General features: G+C 41.4%; 1 protein-coding gene across 1 annotated transcript in view; it reads left to right on the top strand.

Annotated features, from left to right (window-relative positions):
* MNAT1 (MNAT1 component of CDK activating kinase) overlaps positions 1 to 22960 on the top strand; it is a 124412-nt gene that overhangs the window by 80833 nt on the left and 20619 nt on the right. The window contains exon 7 of the mRNA XM_068399804.1: positions 6149 to 6270. Coding sequence (XP_068255905.1) covers positions 6149 to 6270 — 122 coding nt within the window. The remainder of the gene's footprint in view (positions 1 to 6148; positions 6271 to 22960) is intronic.

Below are 22960 nucleotides of genomic sequence, written 5' to 3'. Positions count from 1 at the left end.
AAACCTGTTGTGGCATTCAAAAATCGAATTAAGTTACTGTGTTTGGAGGGGGAAAAGTCTAAATTTAGTCAGATTGCTACTAGGCATCTGAAATCATCTACCCCAGAGGGAAGAGGGGTGTGTATCTTATATCTCTTATCGTGCCATGTGTGGTCAGATTGTGGCTTTGAGATCAACAGGAAAACTTTGGTTGATTTTGGTGGTTTCTGTGTACCCTCATTTGTACTCTTTCTGTCTTGCTATGGGGATATCCCCATAGCACTTTTCACAATTGAGTAAAGAAATTACATTTATTGTTGCTTTTCAAAAGCAGAAGAAAGAGTGGTTGTTTTCAGATATTTAAGTCTCTGGAAAAGCCTCACTGGCATAGGAATTTTAGGCTAAGGAATGGAATTACGCATTTTAGTTTGACATTTTTCGTGTTTATTTAAAAAAGCTGTGGAAGACAGGGAGGGTAAAGGTTAAAATAATATTAACCGAGCCCTCCAAATCTATCAGTTTCATTCTTCTTTTCCTGAGTATTACTGTAGTCAAAGTAAGTGGTTAATCAGAATCAGAAAGCCAAATTAGCATTGCTGACATGGATTTGTCAATAGTGAATTGGGAGGGTGGGAATGGAAAAAAAAACACCCAAACCCCAGCTTTTGGCTGAAACTGCATTGCCTGAGATATTTGCATTAATTTTGTTCTGTAAGAAATTTTATTAACACGAAATCTTTCCAAAACCTGAATTCTGTTGTGAGCTTAACAGTAAAATAGTTTCCTAAGGATGGTTATACTGAAAAATTCAAGGAATCCGTAGTATTGTTTTAACATTCACTTGAAAGCATTTGGATAATTACACACTCAAATGACAGTGTATCAAAAAGGCTGTTAACTTTTCGGTTGTGTTGCATACAATCGAAGTGATGCTCGGGATGTGTTTTAGCAGCGTCGTGCCCTCGCATCTCCCAGCACTCAGTTTCTTTTTGACTGGCCGTGTGCTCCTTACGCCAGGCTGGGGAGGGCGGCCTGATGGTGAAAAGAGTTAAATGAAAAAAACATTGCTGCAAACTGACTTAATGAGGTGTAGCACGTAAATATTACTATTTCTGTTATCTGATGTGTGCTGTGTTCTGGTAGCGTGCTGATAGCAGACCTGAGTAAGTTCCTAAGCAGAGAGAAATTAAAAAAGCAAAAAAGATTGGCTACATCGTCTAGTCCAGCCACTTCTAGTACAGAAACATGCTTTGTCTGGACAAGTTTTAATGACCCCAATCTCTGGCTTCTGTCTCTCGCCTGGGGATGTTTTTGCGGCATAGCTGTTCCTCCTCTTTCCCCTACTAGTGCATTTTTGGTGTCAGTCTCCTTTCTCCTCCTCCTTGGCACTTGAGAGATTCCTGAGAAGACTCTCAGTTGTTATTTCTTTTTGCTGCTGAGGGAAGGAGGTGAAGGAAGGCAATGTCGTTTTGGAGACTTGGAAAGGGAGAGATGACAGGATGGGAAGAAGTGTGAACGCTACACCTTGAGCTGATATTTCTGGACCCTTGTGTGCTAAAATAAGCTCTTTCTGCTAGCAGGGAAATACTGATATACCTGGCATTTGCCAAGAATCCCTCCCCAAACCCCCATGTGAAAGGTGCACTGATACACTATAATTTTGATGCTCTGATAGCTGTGACTTTTCCTAAAAGGACATTGGGTTTTTTTGTTTAAAATAAGCTCCTTGTCACTCTAGGGGCAGCTCTTCTCTGTATATAATCCATGGCTTTTTTTTTTTCTTAATGCCATTTTGTATCACAGTCTGAAACAAAAATTGGCTGCTGCTTTTGTTTCTTATTTAAACTGAGAGATGCCTCAAACAGTATATCTAGGATAGTGAAAAGTAAATCAGCCAGCATTTGTAATGCAAAGACATTATTTAACCCCCGCTCCCAATTTAATCCTGTATTTCTCTCATCTAAAACTGTACAGTACATGAATGGAAACTCATTTGCTCACAAATCCATTGCTGTGCAGTCTTTTACATAAACAAAGTCGTAAGGATAAGCAAATGCCTTCCTTCTAATTAGCAGCGTGTTTTGTGGTTCCATACATTCCAAAGTGTAATAGACAGCTACGGTGCCTAAAATAATCCCAGAGAAAAAACTCATATGCCCCAAAGATAGGGGTGGGAGGGAGAGGAGGCAGGAGAATCTGTTGTCTGTGTTCTTGGAAGCCTTTTCTATCTCCATTTGGATACTGTCAGCTTCTTTTACACAAACATTACAGCATCCAAGGGGAATTAGAAATACTTACCCATGACCACAATGTCAGATCTTCGGTTTGTCAGGAGAAAGCAATGCAAAAGCAGGATCTTGGACCCGCTGCTTTCATTTTGGTTTTAGTGTGCTGATAAATGCTTCCTAATGCTGGAAAGAGGTAAGGCTGGCTGTCTAGGTGGAATGCAGGAAATTTAAAAATCTTACCTCATAGACGTGAAATGGTTTTTTGGATCTGTGAAAGTGCTGTGTAAGTCCTAAGTAACAGTTATTGTCTCTTGTGATGTCTCTGAAGTTACACAACACCTTCCCTTTTATACCAGTCTCTTGTGAAATGGCTAGGGACCACTGGGGACAGGGAGACAAAACTGAGAGGCTACTGGTCAAATGGCTTTTAACTGATATAAAAGGCTCAACTCGACCAATATTAACTTCAACAAGATTTTTTGTAAATACACCTTATCCCAACATCAGTGGATATTGGAAAGGCAACACTTCTCACTGGTAGGTTTTCATAGGTTTCCATCCCAGCCTTTTTGCACCCATCTATGCCATACCCAGTGTTGTGACCACACTGTAATCTACACAGGGCTAAACAAGTTGGCAGCCCATGAGCTGCCATGGCCACGCCGCTGCACTTGCATTACGAGGAGTTGGCGGTGTAGGTACAGCCTGTTCGTATCCAAAACGTCTACAGAGCTGATGTGGTTGCAGGGCTTGACCAGGCTTCAGCCCCTTTCAGATGGGAAAGTATGTTGTAACTCTTACGCTTCCATCTAACCCTTTCCCAAATCAGGGCAGGCTAAAATCCAGTTTCTAGGAAAAGGCCTTTACCTAAAGGCCAGACAGCTATAGGGCAGGAACAACAGCCGGTTGTGGGGGTTTTTTTCCAATTGCTAAGTGGAATGTAATCCATGTTGCCAAAGCCCATCAGCTAAAGTTGTGATTTTGGGAAACAAAAACAAACGAGCTGTGTCATACAGCTGCACAATCTCCTTGAGGTGCAGATCTGCTGGCTGGACACAAACCAATGCAGTTGTTCTGCCGCGTAAAAGTACATACTGGTTCCTAACACTTGCACCTTCACCCAGTATATAGGTGAGAAGGATGTAGGAGAGCACCAGTGCTTTGAAACTGATCTTGATGAACCAGAAATGAGCTGGCAATATTTAATGGTGAAGATAATTAACTGTTGGAACAACTTACCTAGGGGATGTGCCTGGACCTTTATGATCTGAAATCTTTAAGTCTAGATTGGGTGCCTTTCAAAAGAAGGTGCTTTGGCTGCACTGCCAGTCCTTGGGCTTCGTACGGGAACACAAAATGTCCTGACCTGTGCTGGGCATAAGGTCAGACCAGCTCAAGGATGGACAGTTTCGATATGCTTCTTCTACCCCAATGTTCTACATCTGCTCTCCAGGCCACCACAGTGCGTTGTTTTTGTGATACTGCACTTCGCAGAAAGGTCCTGGCATGGTTCGGTGGCTTCCCCATGACACGTACACCAGTGCCCACCATACAGCTGACATGCTGACCAGTCAGCCTCCCCACCATTCACAGGGAGCTCCCTTGCAGTTACCGGTTGACCATCTGAGAGTAAATGACCATCATGATCCCTTCTGACCCCTGGCAGCTTGGGGACCCCACAGAGAGGGGAAGGCAAACGAAACATTTTCATCCTATGCTCCCAGGAGTCCCCAGACAGCGATGGGCATCTGTAGCAGCATAAATGGTGGTGGGGAAAGAGGCCTGCAATGAGCCCTGTCCGTTTGTCAGGAGCCTTCCTGTGTCTCTTGGCCAACATTGGCAGAAGTCGCTCTTGTTAAAAAAGTGTTAGGAATGCACCAGTGGCAACTCCGCTAACAGCGAGCAGCTGTTCTGGTGATGCTCTCCAGAGATGTGGCTCCTGCAATCTGGGCTGCTCCTTTTTTTCACACATGAGTAATTTCCCAAAATATTTATCATGGTTTTGATCTTTGCCTGAAACTGAATTTTCTTTTCTATGACTGTAAGAAAATTGCTCTGGATTTGGAGAGACTAAGACTTTTCACTCACCAGATGAGGCTGCACATGTGTAAAATGTTGATGTGTCTTTCCCTTCGGTTTGGTTACAGACATAGATATTGTTAAAAATTTAAATCTAAAAGTCTTATTTAAACATTAATCTCTTACAATGGGTGTAACGTGCCCACATGAATGTAGTTACAGAGTATAATATTTTAATGAATTCGAATGGATTGTAAAGTGACAACTTCTAGCAATATAAAAAGACCCTGCATTTGTATCTTAAAATATCATGAAGTGAGATTAAAGCTGAATTTTTAACCTTTCTTTTCCTACTTTTTTTTTTAAAATGTGTGGTTGTCTGGTTTTAATGTTGCAGCAATAGTTTGTGGCAGAGAAATAACAGTGTGCTGACTATGAGAGTTGGAGTGCCTCATGGCTGACTTCAGAACTTTCTTCACCACATTTTGCCTTCAGGACACTGTCACCGTAACGGTGTTAGCAGCAGCCTCGCCAGGCTCCCAGGCAGTGCAGGAAAAGGCCAGAACTATCTGTTCTCATTACAAATACAGAGCTGTTTCAGTGGAAAACTTGAGCTGCTGATCAGCCTAGATACATGATAGGACTTCTCAAGGACTTACATCTTCAATTTTCTTAACTGTTTTCTGCAACTCTCTAAACAAAAACATTCATGCTCCAAATTCAGGAAGGTCACTGTCCTCAACCACAAATTTAATTAACAGCTTTCCCCTTCTACTGACTTCTTTTTTCTCTTTAGTTAATTTTAACCCAGTATCCCACATTAGGAGCCTTTAGTTTCCACTTACTTGAGTGATGCTTGCGTCAGTGGCCCCAAGGAAGTGAAGCTCAGTAAGTGATCACCAGTGGGAGCCGGGGTGGTTATACACAGCATTACACCGTGGAAAGCTTCCGATCTCCTGTTGCAGACAAAATGTCTACAAAAACAATACTACTACTTTCCTAAATTCCTGTGTTTTGCAGATGTGAAGCTCAGTTTTCTACAGGGGAAGCCAGGCTGGTTTGGGGGAGCTCACAGTGCTCTGTCTTTTTGCTGCTGCTGCTAATTTTTGTGAGCACCATAGAATACAGTAGAAAATTGAAACTGTGTGAAAGATCAACAAATCAGTGTAGAATGTCACGCAGCAACATCTGTTAACTTTGGCTCTATCTCATATCCTTCTGACCCCTCCTTTCCAGCCACAAGTCTCCTGTTTTGTGTGAGCTCTGAGTGATAGGGACTTGGAGGGCGGGGAGGGGGGAGTGGGGGGAGAATGTTGAGCTGTTTCTCAGTGGTCTGAAGGGCTTGCAAAAGTACCATCTGGAATGAAAGTTTTATGTTTGTGTGTTTCTATATTTTTAGTTATGAAACAAATGGGAATTTGCTGAATGAATTAATTGTATTGTGCTGTAAAAGTCTATCTTGAGAGCCATTATATATGGGAGCTTACAAAGCCTGCAGAGAGAAATGAAAGCAGCTTCCCTTTCTAATTAAGGCTTTCAGGAAATTGTTGATTACAGAATCAAATAGGGTTGCTCAGAGACATTTGATATTACTTCTGATAATAATTTTTCTAGTGACGCTGGAAGCAGCTGCGCTCTCTAACACTAAGCCTGCCTTCAGTAAAGCTTTCCCCTTTCCTTCCTACCTTGTCCAAACAGTTATAGCTCATGAAACATTACCTCCAGACTGAGGATCCCAGTAAAAAATTTAAATCATGAAGAAATGAGTGATATAGTAGATAGTATGTTCTTAATGGGATGGTCTTTGTCTGGACCAGATTAATGGTATCAGCTCGTTTTTGCATTGCATTTAGAAAAAAAGTCAAAACCTTGACCCTGTATGTAGAAGTGTTTTACTTTTTTGTTTGGTTGGTTTTTAACAGGGTCAGCATATTTCACTAGCTCCCATTCAAAAGCTAGAGGAAGCTTTGTATGAGTATCAGCCTCTGCAAGTGGAGACATATGGACCAAAAGTTCCAGAGCTTGAAATACTGGGAAGGCTGGGGTGAGTAACACAGCAAGTTTTAATTCCCATTTCATGGCATTATAGCTGGGACTGTTACCATCTTCAGTTTGCCAGCACGTAGGGTTTTCTTTCTTTCTTTCTTTCTTTCTTTCTTTCTTTCTTTCTTTCTTTCTTTCTTTCTTTCTTTCTTTCTTTCTTTCTTTCTTTCTTTCTTTCTTTCTAAGGATCTTAACGGAATATTAGACTTCCTGCCCAACCAACATTTTGTTTGGGTGGATAAGCTGAAATTTTTAGTCCTCTAGCCTTTATAGATCTATTGAGAGCTGGACTGGATTGCATTAGTGTTTTTAAGGTTGTCCTTGGCAGTCATAGTGAAGTAGCTGTTCATTTTCAGTTGCACGGTATTAAAAAATAAATAAATAAAAATCTGGGGCTTAATTTACCCAGCTGTAAGCCAGTAAAAATATTAAAGTTGGGCTGTTTGCCATGGAAAAGGGTAGATTTACTTGTCGACTGCTGTCTACAGTCAAACTGCATTTGTGAGAAATGAAGCACAGAGCTTAACTTTGTCAAAAAATATAATACAGGGCTGGTCCAGCAGCTTGGCGGCCTTGTGGTGCACAGCCATGTTTGGAAGGGAGTTTGGGAGCCTGCTGTGCCCGGGTAATGGAGGCTGGAAAGTCCTGAAGTGATGTGTCTGCTCTCCTAGAGATGTGTTTGGAGCTGAAATGCCACCTGAAAATGTGTAGCTACTGGGATAGTGAGTGTCACCCAGCTCGTCGTGGCCTGACTTTCAAGGTCACCAGCACTTACAGTGGCTGGAAAATTACACGACAGAATGAACGTGCAGATTGGCAAGGCAAGAAAGAGTTCAAAAAATAACAGTTTACATTTTACTGTGCAATATAGGAAAACTGAAGCCACAAAGTACTGAACAAAGTTGAGACACTTCAGTATGCAGTTTCAGAGACCACTGAAATCCAAACAGGAATCCCATCTCGTTCACTGGCACAGGAGAAATTGTACCTATCCAGAAAATGATAGAGGTAGATAGACTTTTTAAAGTAAATAAGCAACCTAATGGTGCTTCAGAAAAATCAAGGCTGTCTGGAATTGAGGTGGTCTCCGTTTTTGTTGTTTCTATGTCCTCCTGATGCCTGTAATTCTTATTATCTGATATCAAGCTTCTGACACCAAATATTAATTAGCAGTTTGAACTTGGGCAGAGCCAGGCTTGGCCTTCCCCACCTGCTTGGGTGAAGCACAGCTGTGAGGGACCTCCAAGGTCCCCCCAAGCGAGGGGAGCTTTGAGGGCCCTCTCAGCCCTAAGCCTCATCACCAATGAAAATACTTGGGGGGGAAAAAAAGATGACTTGTGCAGGAAGGATTCCCAGGCCCTGTCCCTTTGCCTGTGACCCCGTCAGGTGATTGCTGGTGTCCAGGTCTGGCAGGAACCCCGTGCTATCTGTGTCCATCCCTTCCAATTGCCTGTGACACCGGTTCGAAGGCATCCCAACACCTTGCAAAACAAAATCCTTTAAATACTGCAGTTGTGTTGCAACGTCTGTGTGTGAATGTGTTCGGAGCAGAGTTTGCAAACACTGCTCACAGTCTTTCCTTGGAGATGCGTTGACACACGTGTCATTTTTCTCCTCCGCGCATGAACAGCCGGGGTTGTTCCGCTTGGTTCTGGAGGTGATGAAGGAGTTAAGAGCAGCAGGGGTGCTGGGTGGCTGTGGTAGCAAGGGGAGGTGTGTGGGTGGATCAGTGGTGCCCACCAGAAGAGTTCTTCTGAGTCCTGAGACTGTTTGCAATTCCAAAACAAATATATCCATGCTGTGGGTTCCCAGCCGGTACAGCTCTAACCCTATTCCGTGGGGTGTCTGAAATACCTTAAACCATACAAAGCTATTCGTTTATGTATTTGTGTTGCTGTGTTTATACGAACTCGTGCGCATTTCCCGTTGATGATGAATGCTTAACTAATGTGCCTCTGTCCCTGCTTTGGTTTTCTTCAGGCAGCTGCATACAGCTGCCTGGGTGAGGCAGAAGAACTGGGCGCAGTGTTATCCGCTCCTGCTAAAGATTTTTAGTTTCCTCTTAATTTGGACTCATATAAGGACAGGTTAAATCTAAAATTTTTTATATTTTTTTTTTTCCTCCCTCTTTTCATGTTCTTGTAAATTACTTTGCAGGTTGCAGTCCAGCTTTTTGTTGCTGCTAAATAGTTCCCTCAAATGTGCAGGCTGTTGTCCTCTGAGTTTCTGGAACCAGAATTATTGCAAAGACAATGCCAACCTGGAGACTTTGAATTCACTTCTAGTAGCATAATTTCTTGATTTTTTTTTTTTTTTTTAAGGTACAGTTTATTATTTTCAAAATGCTTAGTATAATGGGCTTTTTGAATATTCAGATCTTAACCTCTTACCTTCTGCAAGACTCACTTTAGATTTCAGCATCAGCATTGCTATTTCTTTCTTGGTAAAAAGGAGGAGACAGCTGGCAAGAAGGTTTCCAGCAAAGAGCAAGAAAAATGGTGAATCCTTAAGGGATCATTTAGAACGCTTGTTAGGGATCTTTTATAATTTTAAAAAAATTGCTTTTTATTACTTGTATTATTTGCTCATTAAGCATTACAAAAAACTTTGTGTGCTGTCCAATAAACTTCATTCTGCATCCTCCCACTGCTCTTCTGTATGGATTTTGCATGTTTTGCAAAAAAAAGGAGATTTATTTTCAAGCTGCTTTAAGAAATTTGTTTTCAGTTTCTCTTGGGGCTGTAAACTTTCTGTTTTCTGTGAACTGCAGAAAAGCATTAATATCCATATGATGCATTTTTTGCTATTGTGTTGGAAGTCAGAGAATACTGAAGAAATAGATCCCCCCTCCCCCCAACACAAACGATTGGTATCATGTGTAGGGGTTTGTGTCCTTCAGGGTGCCCCCCCAGTTGTTTTTAATGGAGGAAAATTTTCTGGAAGTAATGAAATGTAGGCAATAATCCTGAATTACATGGCTTTCTGGGAGCAATATGTATTACACTAACTTGTAGACAGTATTTAACCTTCTGGCAGGGGGAGTGAAGCTTTCTCAGAGCCACCGTCTGATATAGGTTCCCTTGACTACATGTCTGTGGGGTTCCTGCAAGGAAGTCTCAGTGGCTGATAGTCCCATGAAAACACACTGAACGTGCCAGGTTGCTGATGGGTTGATCTGGGTGGCCAAGGTCACTTTGGGCGTTCAGCCTGTGAGGGCAGCTCATGCCTATCTCAGCTGTCAAATGGAAACGTGATGTGGAAGGAAGACGGGGAGAGATGTATGAGAGCGTCTCCCAAACCTGTGGCGCAGCCCTTGGAGAAAAGTGGGATCTTAGAGCTATAGCTGCCTGTCCTTCCATGAGGACTAATAATCCTGGTTCTGTGTGACTTGGTCACTACTTTAAATTACTGAAGGGTTCAGTGACGTGCATTGGGAAATTGTTGGTTTCTGGGTGGAGTTGAAGGCAACCTGCTGATGGGAGTCGTGTTTAGAGAGCCCTGTCTTATCAAAGGCCCTACTGGCACTTCTGCTGTCACCAGAAACTGTTAGGTTGGTGTAGTCTGACTGAAGTGGGGAGTGTCATCTTCTGGTTCAAATCGGTCCAAATCTGTTGAACTGCCAAAGGCATTGCAAGGCTGTGTGACCTACCATGGCTTTTGGGGAGAGGAGATGGGTGGTTGAGAGACCATGAGCGCCTGGATGCTCTGGCACTCACTGCCATTGCTTTACTTCAAGGTTTTCTAAGAGGGGTAAAAAAGGCTTGCCTCTCTTTTTTTTTTTTTTTTCTTTTTTTTTTCCCTTTTTTTTTTTTTTTTTTTCCTTCTCCCTAATGTTTTAGCTGAGCACACTGAATTTGTGTGGTTAGAGGTCTGGATTTTTCTTACTGCAAAACAAAAGAAATGAAAAATATAACAAACTCTTGACATGCCAAGTAGTGAAAGACTAAAACAAGACATTGAGGTCCTGAAAAATGTAAAGACATTTTTGGCATTAATTATAAGTATACATGGCTAGCAGGAGTGGCCACACAGTGTTCTCACACCAAGTATTTACAGCTGTGGAATAGCTGTACACAGGCTACTTAAAAACTGACTATAAATTGAAAATCTGCTTATGTGATTAACCTTTTGGGTAAAGAAGTGTGAATTTCATGTCTCAAAGTTTAGAAACAGTCTCTTTTAATCCAAAGTGGATCGTACTCTTAACACAGTGCCAGTCCTATTCTCACCATCCTCACAAAATAGAGGTAATTTACAAGTAAGATTAAAATTTTCTGTCTGCACTCCAGTTAAGAATTCTCTGCCTTAACAGAGACCTTTTGTGCAGACCTTGTAATCACGTCAAGCCTGGGCTGCTTAAAATAAAATTGTGTTTGCCTACTTAACTTTATTTGGAGAGATACATCCTGAATATATACGTGTGTACATAAAAAATCAGGTTTGAATCATAGAATCACAGAATGGTTTGTGTTGGAAGGGACCTTAAAGATCATCTAGTTCCAACCCCCCTGCCACAGGCAGGGACACCTTCCACCAGACCAGGTTGCTCAAAGCCCCATCCAACCTGGCCTTGAACACTGCCAGGGAGGGGGCATCCACAGCGTCTCTGGGCAACCTGTGCCAGTGTCTCACCACCCTCACAGGAAGAATTTCTTCCTCATATCTAATCTAAATCTCTCCTCTTTCAGTTTAAAACCATTCCCCCTCTTCCTCTCTCTACTTGTCCTTGTAAAACACCCCTCTCCAGCTTTCCTGTAAGCCCCTTCAGATACAGGAAGGCTGCTATGGGGTCTCCCCAGAGCCTTCTCTTCTCCAGGCTGAGAGGTTTGCTCCAAAAAATCTTTGCTTTTCTTTAGGGAAAAATATAACTTTGCTTTGATATATCAACTTGTGTTCATGTATAACCACATTGTTAGGAGCACTCCAGTTAATTAGTGTTTTGTTTAAATATAATGCAAAAAATAAAGTTCAATGGTGAACACTAGTGAGGATAGGCAATATACTTTGATAATTTAAAAGTTAAATCTAAGCAAAATGCCATTTTAAGAGTCGAGGGTAAGTACCGAAGCAGAGTCAGAGTGCTGTGGAAGTCTGTACGTACAACGAATGTGTTTTAGCCCACTGTGCTTTTTGTAACGAAGAACCGGATTGATTAGTTCCTTTTTTTTCCTAGTATAGGACAGCTCAGTCATTTTAAATTTTGAATTAAGACGAGGAGGTTGGTTTTCATATCTGTTAGAGCTTTGTCAGTGTTTAATTTTTAACCTTCATTTCAAGTGGAAAATTTCTGCATATTTCTGTGTTGTACAGTGTTGTAGTGTAATTTGAAACACATGTAGAGTTCTGGCACTTAATCTGGAAATGACTCGTGTAACTTCTTTGCTGTCAATCATAGTGATTTTTTTTTTAAAGTGAGGCAATAGTAAGGATGCTCTCCAAACTATTCTTAAACCGTAGTTGATCTGGTCTTGGGCTGGATTAGTTTTTGCTAAAACCGTGTCAGTGTCTGTGTTGCGTTTGAGACAGTGAAATAAGTGAGAATTGATTTTGAACGGGTGACAGGCTTTAAAAGTTGTAACAGGTGATTTTTCATATCTGCTCTCTTTGTCATTGGGGTATGCAGATCTTTCATGAATCTTGGAAAAGGAGAAAAGCCACAAATGAAGGACTTATTTGATCTGCTTTGGCCCATTGATTTTGAACACTGAATTCATTCTGCTCCTTTGAATAGAATGTAGTTGCTCAATAAGCTCAGTAGTCAGAGCGAAAAGATTGAGTAAGAGCAAGGAAAGCTTGTCTTGCTTTGGAGGGCACGGAGAGGGCTGTGCTCCTTCTGGCAGGAATTCTCTTGGCTACCAAGGCATATGGTCTGAATTTCCCAGTGTCTCCTGTTGCAGTGCCTGATCCTCAGTAGAAGGATTGCTGTCGACCGCAGTGCGTTTTGAATCAGGCACTTAATGAATGAGAATTGGCAGGTAAAAGGTGATTATTGCTTTAAATACAGCTCCATTTGCATACAGCCTTTTAAAGTAAATATCTTTTTGTTCATTTAATCACAAATAACTGAAGAAAAACCTATGAATGACAATAGAAGTACTATATGGATACACTGGCTTTGGAATAGGGAATATGGCCAAGTGTGCTGTTTTTTCAAGAGAGGATGCAACAAAGAAGTAGAACCGTGTGTCAACTGTCTTAATTTGGTTTGATGTAGAAACTGCCTTGTATCGCTTTAGCGTATGACAGAAATCCAACAGGTTTTGTTGTAGGGCTTTGGAAGGACTCAAATTTAATATAGAGGAGGTAGATCAGCACAAAGTTTTCCAACTGAATGGAAATCGAGGAAAGGAGCACAGCCTCTAGTAAGTCTCAAATCTTACTGTTTAAGAAATCAGCTTTCTGGCACAAATATCTATGAACATTTCAAACGACGCCCTGTAGTATATGGTGTTTTGCATGGAGCTCTTCTGTCAAGGTCATTAGCAATTGAATATATTAAAAGTGGATGGCTTATGAAACGGGGAGCTTTGCTTCCTGCCCGCCCACCTGTGGGTATAGTGTGGGTTCTGTAACTGTAAAAGGTCTCAGGAGGGTTATAAAAGCAGAGAATATGGAAAATATATAAAGAAACAAAGAAGGAAGCCTGCATACACCATGTAGTTTCTTATATGTAAAGTTGGCTGTAGTTGTATATGTACCACTAAATTAACCTCAAAAGCTGGCCGTGACAGCAGAATGTCCATAGTAATTGTTTTCGTTGGCGTTTGACTTCAAAATTAACTCATCGATCTAACATGAGTCTCTGTGCTCAGAATACTGGTCTGGTAATGTTTTTTTACTTTTTCATGCAATCATGGAAAAAATATGTTTCTGCTCGAAGCAGTTGTCAAACAAGCTTCTTTCATCGACAATCAGACACAGGGCAGCTGAGTAGGGCTGTTTAGTCTAGAATAAATACTCGAGAGATTACAAGGTCACTGTAGGAAATGTAATTATACTATTTATTCCAGAATAGTCTTTTTGTAGTGTGGGCTTGCAGAATACTAAATCATGCATTTATTAAAATACATATAATAATAAGAAAAAAAAAAATCAAGAGTCTTAATATAAGGAATGGAGAATTGTCTGGCAAACTGTACTACAGGATTAACCTGTAAATACTTAAAATTGCTTCAGAAAATCAGGATGGTTATATTGGCTTTATTATTGAAAATTGGTAGGAGGCGAACCCTGAGCTGTCTCTGCAGGTGTAGAGGCAATGCTACTAAGTGGGCAGCTGAAACGGCGTCAGGCAGAGCTGTCTGCTGATGGATTATAATGTGGCAGGAGGTATCTGCAGTTGTCTGGGCCAAATGCCCTATTTTCTGCACTCTTTTGTCTCACCAAATCAAAGCCTTGTTACTACCAGCCACTTAAAAATAGCTGATGGTCTGTGATAGTTCTTATCTGTTACTGGAAGCCCTTCTTTGCCTTTCATCCTTCCCTTCATCCCCTGCATTGATATCACTATTGATGTATGGTTCTCCTGTGTCTTTATATGTCCACAGACTTTACTCCTTAGTTGTCCTCCATCAGCTTAGCAAAACATATTTTTGTAGAAGTTAGGCTTTAGATCTTCTCTTGCTTTTCTAAAATTATGTGGTAAGTTTGAGGTCAGGAGTTTTTGTGCTCAGTATTTTCTTTTTCTTTTTTTTCTTCTTGCTTCTCCTGCACTCCATCGTATTGTCCTTTTTGAGTCTTCCTCTGACTCCTCAGCCAGATGTATAATTGCACTGGGAATTCTGTAGTTGCCACAAGAAAAACAATATGTTTTGCATGGTCAGGAGTATTTCCTGCATATTTCTCACTTCAGCAACAGAAGGGCCTCGATGTCCTCAGGTTTTGTAGTTCTTCCCAGGACAGAGCCCCAAAATGCTTTCTTTAAGCGCAGAGTTAGACTAGAGAGGCAGGAACACCTTAGCGATGAGGTGCAAAGTCTGTCTGATGATGGCCATGGAGAATATGGGAGCTCATTGAGGACCACTGCTGGGAGGGAGAGCTCCTCCGCTTGATCAATATCTGAGCATCACTTGTGCTTTGTACTTGGCTGTAAGGAACGGCAGAGAGATGTCATGACAAGGAGTTGCTCTGGGGCAGTCTAGGCAAACGCTGTCATGGTTTTCTGAAGGATCTGTTTGGACGGATTAATCTTTTAAATTATTATTTAGTCTCAGACATAGTTGAAGTAGAAAGGTGAGGAGCATCCTGTTTTGAATTTGCTCTCTAAGGCATTTGTAAAAATCCATTGTAATAAAAATGCAAGAAAGAAGTCTGAAAAGAGGAAGAGAGAGAGGCTTCCTAGACCCTTCAACACTGTTGTTTCAAGAAGGGGGAGTTGGGTATAGTGAAAATAGATTGAGTGGGACAGCCTACAAACCAGACCACTAAAGGGGAAAAGCAAGCCAGAAATGATGCATCTTCGTGATTCTGACACTGATAAACATAGTTGTAAAGCAGCCTTCCAAATGAAAATTGTTTGTTCAGGTGTCAAATGACTGAAAAGGTGAATTACAAGTTTCCTGAAATGGCAGAGAGAAGCATGGAGGTGTCTTGCTTGAAGCTTTGTGCAGGTTTTCAAGCTGTTGCTCGTGATTCTTTAACCCTCTTCAGAGAGCTTTGTTGCAGCCTTATGCTTCATGAGTAGTATTTCTCACAGCAATCAGGAATCACCAATATTGAAAGCTTCTCTGAAGAGTGCTACGCGGTAGGAGTGAGGGATCTCTTCCTGGAGGAGCATGCCACTTGCCAAAGTCAGTGATTCCATTTGTAAACTTGATTCTATGTATGTAACTGGTCTCACACCTGATATGATAGATGGCAAGATTTTTAAGGTTTGACCTGCTAGTCTCTTTTCTTATTTTGATAATGACGCTGAACATCAGATTAGATCACACTGGAGGAACTTTTTGGAAGAGTGGAACTGGAGAACTTTCCTTAGTGTTAATGGTGTCTGATCACAGGTGTTCACTTCTTTGTTTTTTCTAGTTTCCTTTAAAAAAAAAATAATCCAAGTCTTACACACCCACAAGAATTGGAGTTTATAGCTCCTTCCATTCCAGCAGTTTGTGCATCTTTCCTGTGAGGGTGGTGAGACACTGGCACAGGTTGCCCAGAGAAGCTGTGGATGCCCCCTCCCTGGCAGTGTTCAAGGCCAGGTTGGATGAGGCTTTGAGCAACCTGGTCTAGAGGAAAGGTGTCCCTGCCTGTGGCGAGGGGGTTGGAACTAGATGATCTTTAAGGTCCCTTCCAACCCAAACCATTCTATGATTCTATGATTCTATCTTTTCACTGATTGCAGTCACACTTTGTGAAGTGGCAGAGATTTTAGGGATAACTAAGACCTTGGCTGCTGCATGAAGAAGAGTGGTTGGATATGGAGGGGGACCCTAAAAGTACCTTGACTGACAAAAAAAAAGGCTTTCTGGTAAGCTTATAACTTATTAGCCACCAGAGAAGCTTCCTGGGAGTGAGACACCTCATACATGTCCTAACTGCCTGAGAAAAGCTTCAGTCGGAGCTTGCAAGCACCCGCAAGACCAAGCTGTGGGAAGCCAGGCTGCATTATAGTTCTGGTGCTTAAGGCACTACTTAAAAAGAAAGGAGAGGAAAACTGAAGGTTCTTTGGATGTTGGAAATTGGAAGATGTCCAAGGACAGGTAAAAGGTTATTAGCTCAGGTGTGCTTCTTATATGTTGGGTCAAGGGGGCAAAATAGTAACCCAAGCCTTCTAAAAACAAACAAACAAAACCCAAAAAAGCACAGCTGTTCTTCAGTTTGTGTGTTCCGGACACCTTTTATTCATCATGAACACTAACGACATGAAGTGCTTTTAATTCAGAATTCTTGAATGCCAGGATGGGGGTATAATCAGTGAGTTCTCTACATACTAGGCATTTTAAGCATCTAATGTGTTCATTTCAAATCAGTCTCTGCATCAAATGATTGAGGTGTTACCCAGTTGCTTGACACCCACAATAAGGTCGCTGGCACCGCCGAAGCTGGGTTGCGGTGCTGTCTGTGCGGTGTCTCAGCCCTTACACCCCACAGCAAGGCTGGTGACCCCGTCCGTTTACACGCGCAGAACGTGCAGCAGCACCCGCTCGAGCTGAGAACGGAAGCCTGGCCCCTGGGCGGTCAGGGGTCTTGTGAAAACTGGTGGCACTAAATGTACAGCTACAGAGGCGATTATTAATTCAGCAATTTTTAAAATACGCCCTTTTTTTCTCCCTTGGGTTAGGGACATATGTGTTTTGTATCATGCTCTTTGGCTTTGAATTTTTTTATTTTTTTTGAGTGGGGCTGCTTCCAGGGGGTTCAGGGAAATAAATGCAATTAAGTTGGTTGGCTGGAGATTATATATACACGTTTAGGAACTGATTTTCATGGCTTTGGTTTTAAAGCCTTGCTAATAGTTGAAAACTGTTCTAGGTAAACAACTGTGTAGTGCCAGGCTTCCAGAAAGAACGGGGTTGTTTACTTCTCTCTCTTCCAAATTGGGGCGTTTGAGTTAGGCCACATTTCTAATAACAAAATAGGGGTTTGAACATAATCGGACCTCACAGATGAGCTATTGCTCAGGCTTGAAAGTAACGCCCCACCATATTTTTGTTTCTTTACCTAACTGGTATTAAATGTAAAAACATAAATCCTTTTCAGTGGGAGAGGAGAAGGGGAGATGGTTTTCATTTGGCATAATTTCCTGTGAGACGTAGTTCTAAACAAGGCCCATATTTACACAAGACAACGCAGTTTTACATGTACAAATATATCCAGCACATTTTAAAATTGTTTAGCCAGCCCCGGGTATTAAATACGTTCACAATAAATGTGTTTAATAAAAGTAGATGAAGTTTGAAATAATTTTTGAATAATTTTACAGTAGAAACACCAGTTAAATCAACCCCATTGCAGTAATAAATGTCACAAAAACAATTAATTATGCTTGCTTGCCGCTGCAAAATCAATTGTGTAACTGTTCTTCTAAAACTGACTTTTACATTGCTAAATCCTAAACACTACACTTCTGTAACTTGTCAGAATCAGGTTTTGGTTAATAGATATTTTCAGTGATGTAATGGGAACTTCTGGCATGGAGTCAGAATATAATGGACTGTGATTAATGTTTTAATAAGCACTTTTCTCTACTTATGATGCAGCAGTGAAATGGTTTCCTGCTTAGACTGATAGAACAGCAGGTGTGTGTATCTACTTTTTTCTTCAAGTAAGAATAAGTTTTTCAGTTCTTCTGCTTAAAAATATTTAATGTTTTTCCTTGAGTCAAATGCTGCTGATTTGGGGTTTTCAGTTTGTTTGTTTTAAATCCAGCTATTGCTGATATTTGTCATTTGGAAGTGGAGGGTACCATGGAAACCTTTTCAGTACTTAAAATAATTGCTTTGCAAAAGAGGAAACTCATTAGTTTAAAAAATAGTTTGGATATATTGATGTTTCCTTCAGTGAAAGGATTTGTTTAAAAATAGTGTTAGAGTAATTCAAAAGTGTGTGAGAACAAGGTACGGTGTTGAAAATATTAGAAGGATAGATTTATTATTTAAGTTGATGTAATACACTTGCTACATGCTTGGTTACTTTTGTACTGGAAGTGGTTGTGTTTTTCTATATTTTAAATATTTCTACCAAAAAAAGAGTCTATTTTACTCACTCTTTTTAACGAGCCATCCATCCAGATTTGTTGCAGGTCTGGGGTTTTTGCTTAGGGATTCAGTCAGCTGCTGTCCTGATGGAGAGGTGGTGTTTCTTCTAAGATGCTGCTCAAGGTGAGCACATTCTCTTAATGCCCTACAAATACCAGGTGGTGGCTGCTCACTTGCTCTCGGCTGTTCCTCTGCATAACTGCAGAGCACGGGGACTGCCTTCTCTTGGTCTCTTTTCTTTCCTTCTCCTCTGTCCTTGTAGGCTGGACAGAAGCAATGCATATACCTGTGAGGAGGAGAGAGGAGAAGAGGGCAAACCCTATAGAAAGAGGAGGTCCCGTGTCTTGGCTATTGCTGGCATGAGTCCGCTTGACATGTGTCCAGGCACCACTGCTCTCTCATTACAAAAGGTTGGGTGAGCCTTTCTGAAAGGATAGAAAAGGTGCTGTGGTCCTGGCTCCGGTGCAGGTACTCTGCTCTCTTCTCTGGAGTCTGTTGACATTAATAGAGATTCAAGGTAACAGGTAGTTTTTCCATCTCTTTGTTCTTTCCTGTAAACCTGGGAATCTTACTGACTTCTCTATTCTCAGGAGTATCAACCCATGCTTTAATTTTTCCATCAGCTTTGGAAAAAATGCAGATATCAGCATACTCGTGTTTTTAATATTTATTGATAATTTCCCAAACAGCCTCTATACCATGTTTTTATGCCAATTCTGTGTACTGGGATAGCATCCTTGCATGGAGAAGGTTATTTGTGTATTTCCTACCACTGCATTTGTCTAGTTCTCCCTTAAAAAGATGCAGAAGGTGAGTTCTGGCTGCTATCTTTATTTCCTGACTCTATTCCAGAATTCATGAGGAAATGCTCATGAATAAAGCCAAAAAAAATCTACACCTCTTCTCCCCTTCCTGTCGTCAGAAGGTTCCCTCTCTCCTCCTCCTCTTTTCACATTTAGGCCCTGATGGATTGGGCAGACTTCTTGCCCTGTGGTCATTGATTCTGTTAATTGTCAAAAAGTATTCCAGAAATGAGAGAGAAGAGGAGGTCTGCACTCTGAAGCCATCTCAAAACTTGGAAGCATAAAGGCTCTGCTGTTCCAGATTCTCTTCAGCACACAGTTAATTTTGGAATAAAAAGTCCCACAGATGCAGAGTCTGCAAACAATCTGAAATATGGAAAGAAAATCTTGCTTTTTTTTTTTTTTTTGTCTTATTCCATGATGTAGGTACATCCTGCTTTTTTTCTCACCAAAAGAGAAGCAAGTATTATTGGGAAGGTGTGAGCACAATAGAGGAGTTTGCTTTCAAGAGCCTGCTGTGAATAAATGGTACTCTGCCTCGAGGAATCTCAGCCATAGGATCCTACTTCTTGCTCTTTTGGCTTTTGCCTAAGAGCAATCACTGAAGTAACTATTTTTGTGAGACTGCTCTCTCATTCTTGCACACCCAGAAGTGATCTGTAGCCTTCTTAGGTCAACTGAATTCCTTCAATTTATCCAGCCCTTAAATCTGCTTGGAAAAACATGGACCAGCAGAAGAACGTATAAAACTGATGTCCAATTCTAGAACCCTGTGAGCAATCAATAATGTCGTAACAGCTGATACTGACCCTGGAGATGACAGCGATGATAATTCAGTGCAACTGCCGTCCTCACTGTTTTCATGAGGTCTCGCAGCTCACACCGCCAGACTCCACCCCTGCCTTCTCCTAAGAGCTGTAGGAAGTTCACAGGTTCCCTGACTTGTTTTTGGCTCTAGTGTCAAAACACGATTCTGAAAAATTCCCATTCAACTTGCTTGGGTGCTGGGGGTGACAAGTTTAAAAAGAAATGAAAGCTGAACAAGGTCCAGTTCTGCTCCCGGCCCTGGCAGAGGGGATTTGTAGTGGTTTCAGTGGGAACAGGATTAGGCCTACAGAAGTGCCTTTAGTGTTCCTACCCTTGGGCAGTATGTGTGGATACTACTTTCTTTTGCAACACAGTGGATGAACTGTGTGTGCTCACAGGCACTTTCTTATAATTGAGGAGTGTGCTCGACATGGCTCAGGGGAATGGAGCAAAGGAACGCGGCTACCTGTGTGATGGAGAGCTGCGGCGGTGGAGCAGTGTGCTAGTGCTGCAGGCTCTTTGTCGGGGTAGTAGCTTGGCCGAGTTAGTAGGTATTTGGCTTTACTGGCTGCTAGTTGACTTTTCTGTGTTTCAAAACAGAAATGCTGAAAAACCATCTGGAGCTATCTGCTAAGATCAACTGCCCAGATGTACTACGGTAGCAGGTTTAACAGGCTGTCTGCCCTGAGAATTTAAGATCAGAAAAGAAAATCAATGCCTCTTCTTTTAATGCTATTTTTATCCTCTTAGAAAAATACTTTGTGAATGGGGGTACCAAATCCATGAGATTTCAGTACTCATATATGGGTCTATTTCATGCCTTCCCATGCACGTGCCCATCTCTTGTATCCATGGGAGTAGTGGAGCAGTAATGGAGTTTAATGTAAGTGTCAACATCTGCCCAGCAGCCCTGCGGAGGGATGGCAGGTAAGTACAGCAGGGCTCTAGGCTAGACCTACGGAGAGGGAGCTGGTTTCCCTGCTATGTTGCTGTCTTTGGGTGAGCTGGGGAAGGCTAGTAAGGTCTGATTTATGAAGTCTATGGTAGTTCCACATCTAAGCTCCTTATGGGCCCGTCCTTCAATTTTATTTATTTTTTTTTTTCTTCTTAGCTTTTTTTTTTCCTTTGGTGCTTTGGTTCATTGTCTGCAAAATGGGATTATCTGTTTTGAAATACCAGTGTTAGGCAGTGGGAGGTACTTGCTACTGAGAATAGAGAGAACCACGTAAGCTGGAATGGCTGGGTGGAGGTGATAATACAGGCTACTGGTGTTTTCAAAGAATAGTGCATCCTCTATTTTGGGCTGCTTTGAAGGATGCTTATTTGCAACAAATCCCAGAGTTTTTGTTGACTCATGACTTATATTTTGGTTTTATTCAGCATTTTTTTGCCCTTTCTGAGGGCTCCAACAGCTGAAACAGCATCGTCTTGCCACACAGCACTTTTAGCTGAGTCTGGTGTTTGAAATGGCAACACTGCTAAATGTTTGTGACTTGGTTTTAGAACAGCATTTCAGCTGCCAATTTCCTTAAGAAAGCAAAAACAATATGAAAAGCAAGAAATACAAATAAAGGAGAGGCTTTAAAATACTTCTGATGTAAAACAAAAAAAAAAATCCAACTAAACAAAAAAGGTTCAGAAGACATGCTAAACTTAGCAAAAATTCTAGGAAAAAGACATCAAAATAAGCATGTGTGCTCCTTGAGTCCCTTCACCTTCTTTCCTCCCCCCTTTTCTCCAACCCACAGGTAAACTCATTGATTACATTTTCTCTTAATGAGCTGTTTCCAAAAATTTTGCTTTTCCTCTGGTAAAAGGTTTGGATGCTCCCAGAAGAACAGCTGCCACATGGTAGGGGTAAGTGTAGGGGGGAATGAGAGCTCCCAAAACCTCTCTACTTCCTTGCAAAGTGGTGAAGAAACTGCAGAGGTACCCTTAATTCTTCCAAGAAGAGGGTAGGACTTAGAACATCAAGAAATAACTGCTTCAAGGGCAGGCTCTGTGCACCTAGAAAAGCTGTAATTTCTACTGGAATGATTTTATTGATGTGTGTGTGCACATATGTGTATATGCATATATCATTATATATCATTTTACATTTACAATGTTACAACTCCTTGTGGTTATTGCTGTTGTATTATTAGGTGTTTCTGTAGGCGTGTCAATGCATTGATTGTTTTAACAACTACAGCTGAAGATAGGTGTTTTGCCCCAGAAGAGAGAAGCTAATGCTCAGAGAACTTCCTGCAGAAAAACGAGTTACATACTGAATAGACAAAGGTAACATTTTCTAGAGCAACTAATTGAATGAAGAGTCTGTCTTGCTAGTTTTAATGAACTCTAGGCCCTGAATTGATTAAAAACACATACTTGCTTAGGATAGTCAGACTAGAGAAGGAAAGGTGTTGGAAACACGGCGTGAGTGTAAAAGGACGTATCGGTGCATGGGGCAGTGTGCTGTTTGGAGCGGTGCTTGCAGAGCTGCAGAGGAAGAGACTGACCGCGCAGAGAGATGGATCAGATCTGATCCTGTCACAGATTCCTCTGTTGCCTTTGTTAAATCAAGCAGACTAAAATCCTCAGAGGCAGTTAAGCACCAAAATACCTTTGGAGTTTGGCTTCAGTCCATATGAAAATCCTTCTCTTTTTTTCTTTTTTTAACTCCCCATTCCCCTGCTTGATATTACTCTGTGTATGTATCCACCGCCTTAGCTACAGAAGTAACCAGAGCTCACGTTTTCTAAGTTGGACGTCATTATCTCTATGTTGTTTTGAGTATTAATTAATTTATGTAGGGCTGTGTCTTGTGTGACCTGTGTTCTTTGCTCCTAGCTGCGTGACCTTTGCTATTAAGCTGTCTCTAGTTGGAAGAAGTCCGTATGACTAAGTGCTACAGATTAGCCTGAATAATTTATCTATTTTCCCAGCCCCCTCAGGTTTTTTGACAGCTGTGTATTTTACAAGGAGTGACTTTTATATTTTCTTTTAAATCGTAGATGAAAGTTGTTGAGTATCATTGGGATAAAATGAGATCCCTGCAGGGAAAATACCTCATCGGATGATGAATCCCCATTTACACTTATTTCTTGAGATCTATCGTTGTAAATTGTGCGTAAATATTTTTTGGTGTAGCTCCTATGAAACTAATTTGAATGTGCTACTTTTAAGAAAAAAAACATTACTGCCTGTTTTTGTGATAAACCTAAAGGTGAGCTTGATCTTTTCATTGAGGTGAGTCACTGAGGGATGTGTTGGTTCTTGGGGTGAAGAAATTTGAGGCCAATGTTGGTTAAACAAATCCATGGGTCAGTGTGGAATACAGTCAGCAGCAGTGCATTAAATGGACAGAGCATAGAGTGGGAGCTCTTGCACTCTAGTGGGATTAAAG

The sequence above is a fragment of the Nyctibius grandis genome, chromosome 4 (genome assembly GCF_013368605.1).
Source record: "Nyctibius grandis isolate bNycGra1 chromosome 4, bNycGra1.pri, whole genome shotgun sequence".
Taxonomy (NCBI): Eukaryota; Metazoa; Chordata; class Aves; order Nyctibiiformes; family Nyctibiidae; genus Nyctibius; species Nyctibius grandis.
The sequence above is the reverse complement of the archived record's forward strand: the minus strand, read 5'-3'. Positions and strand labels throughout refer to the sequence as shown.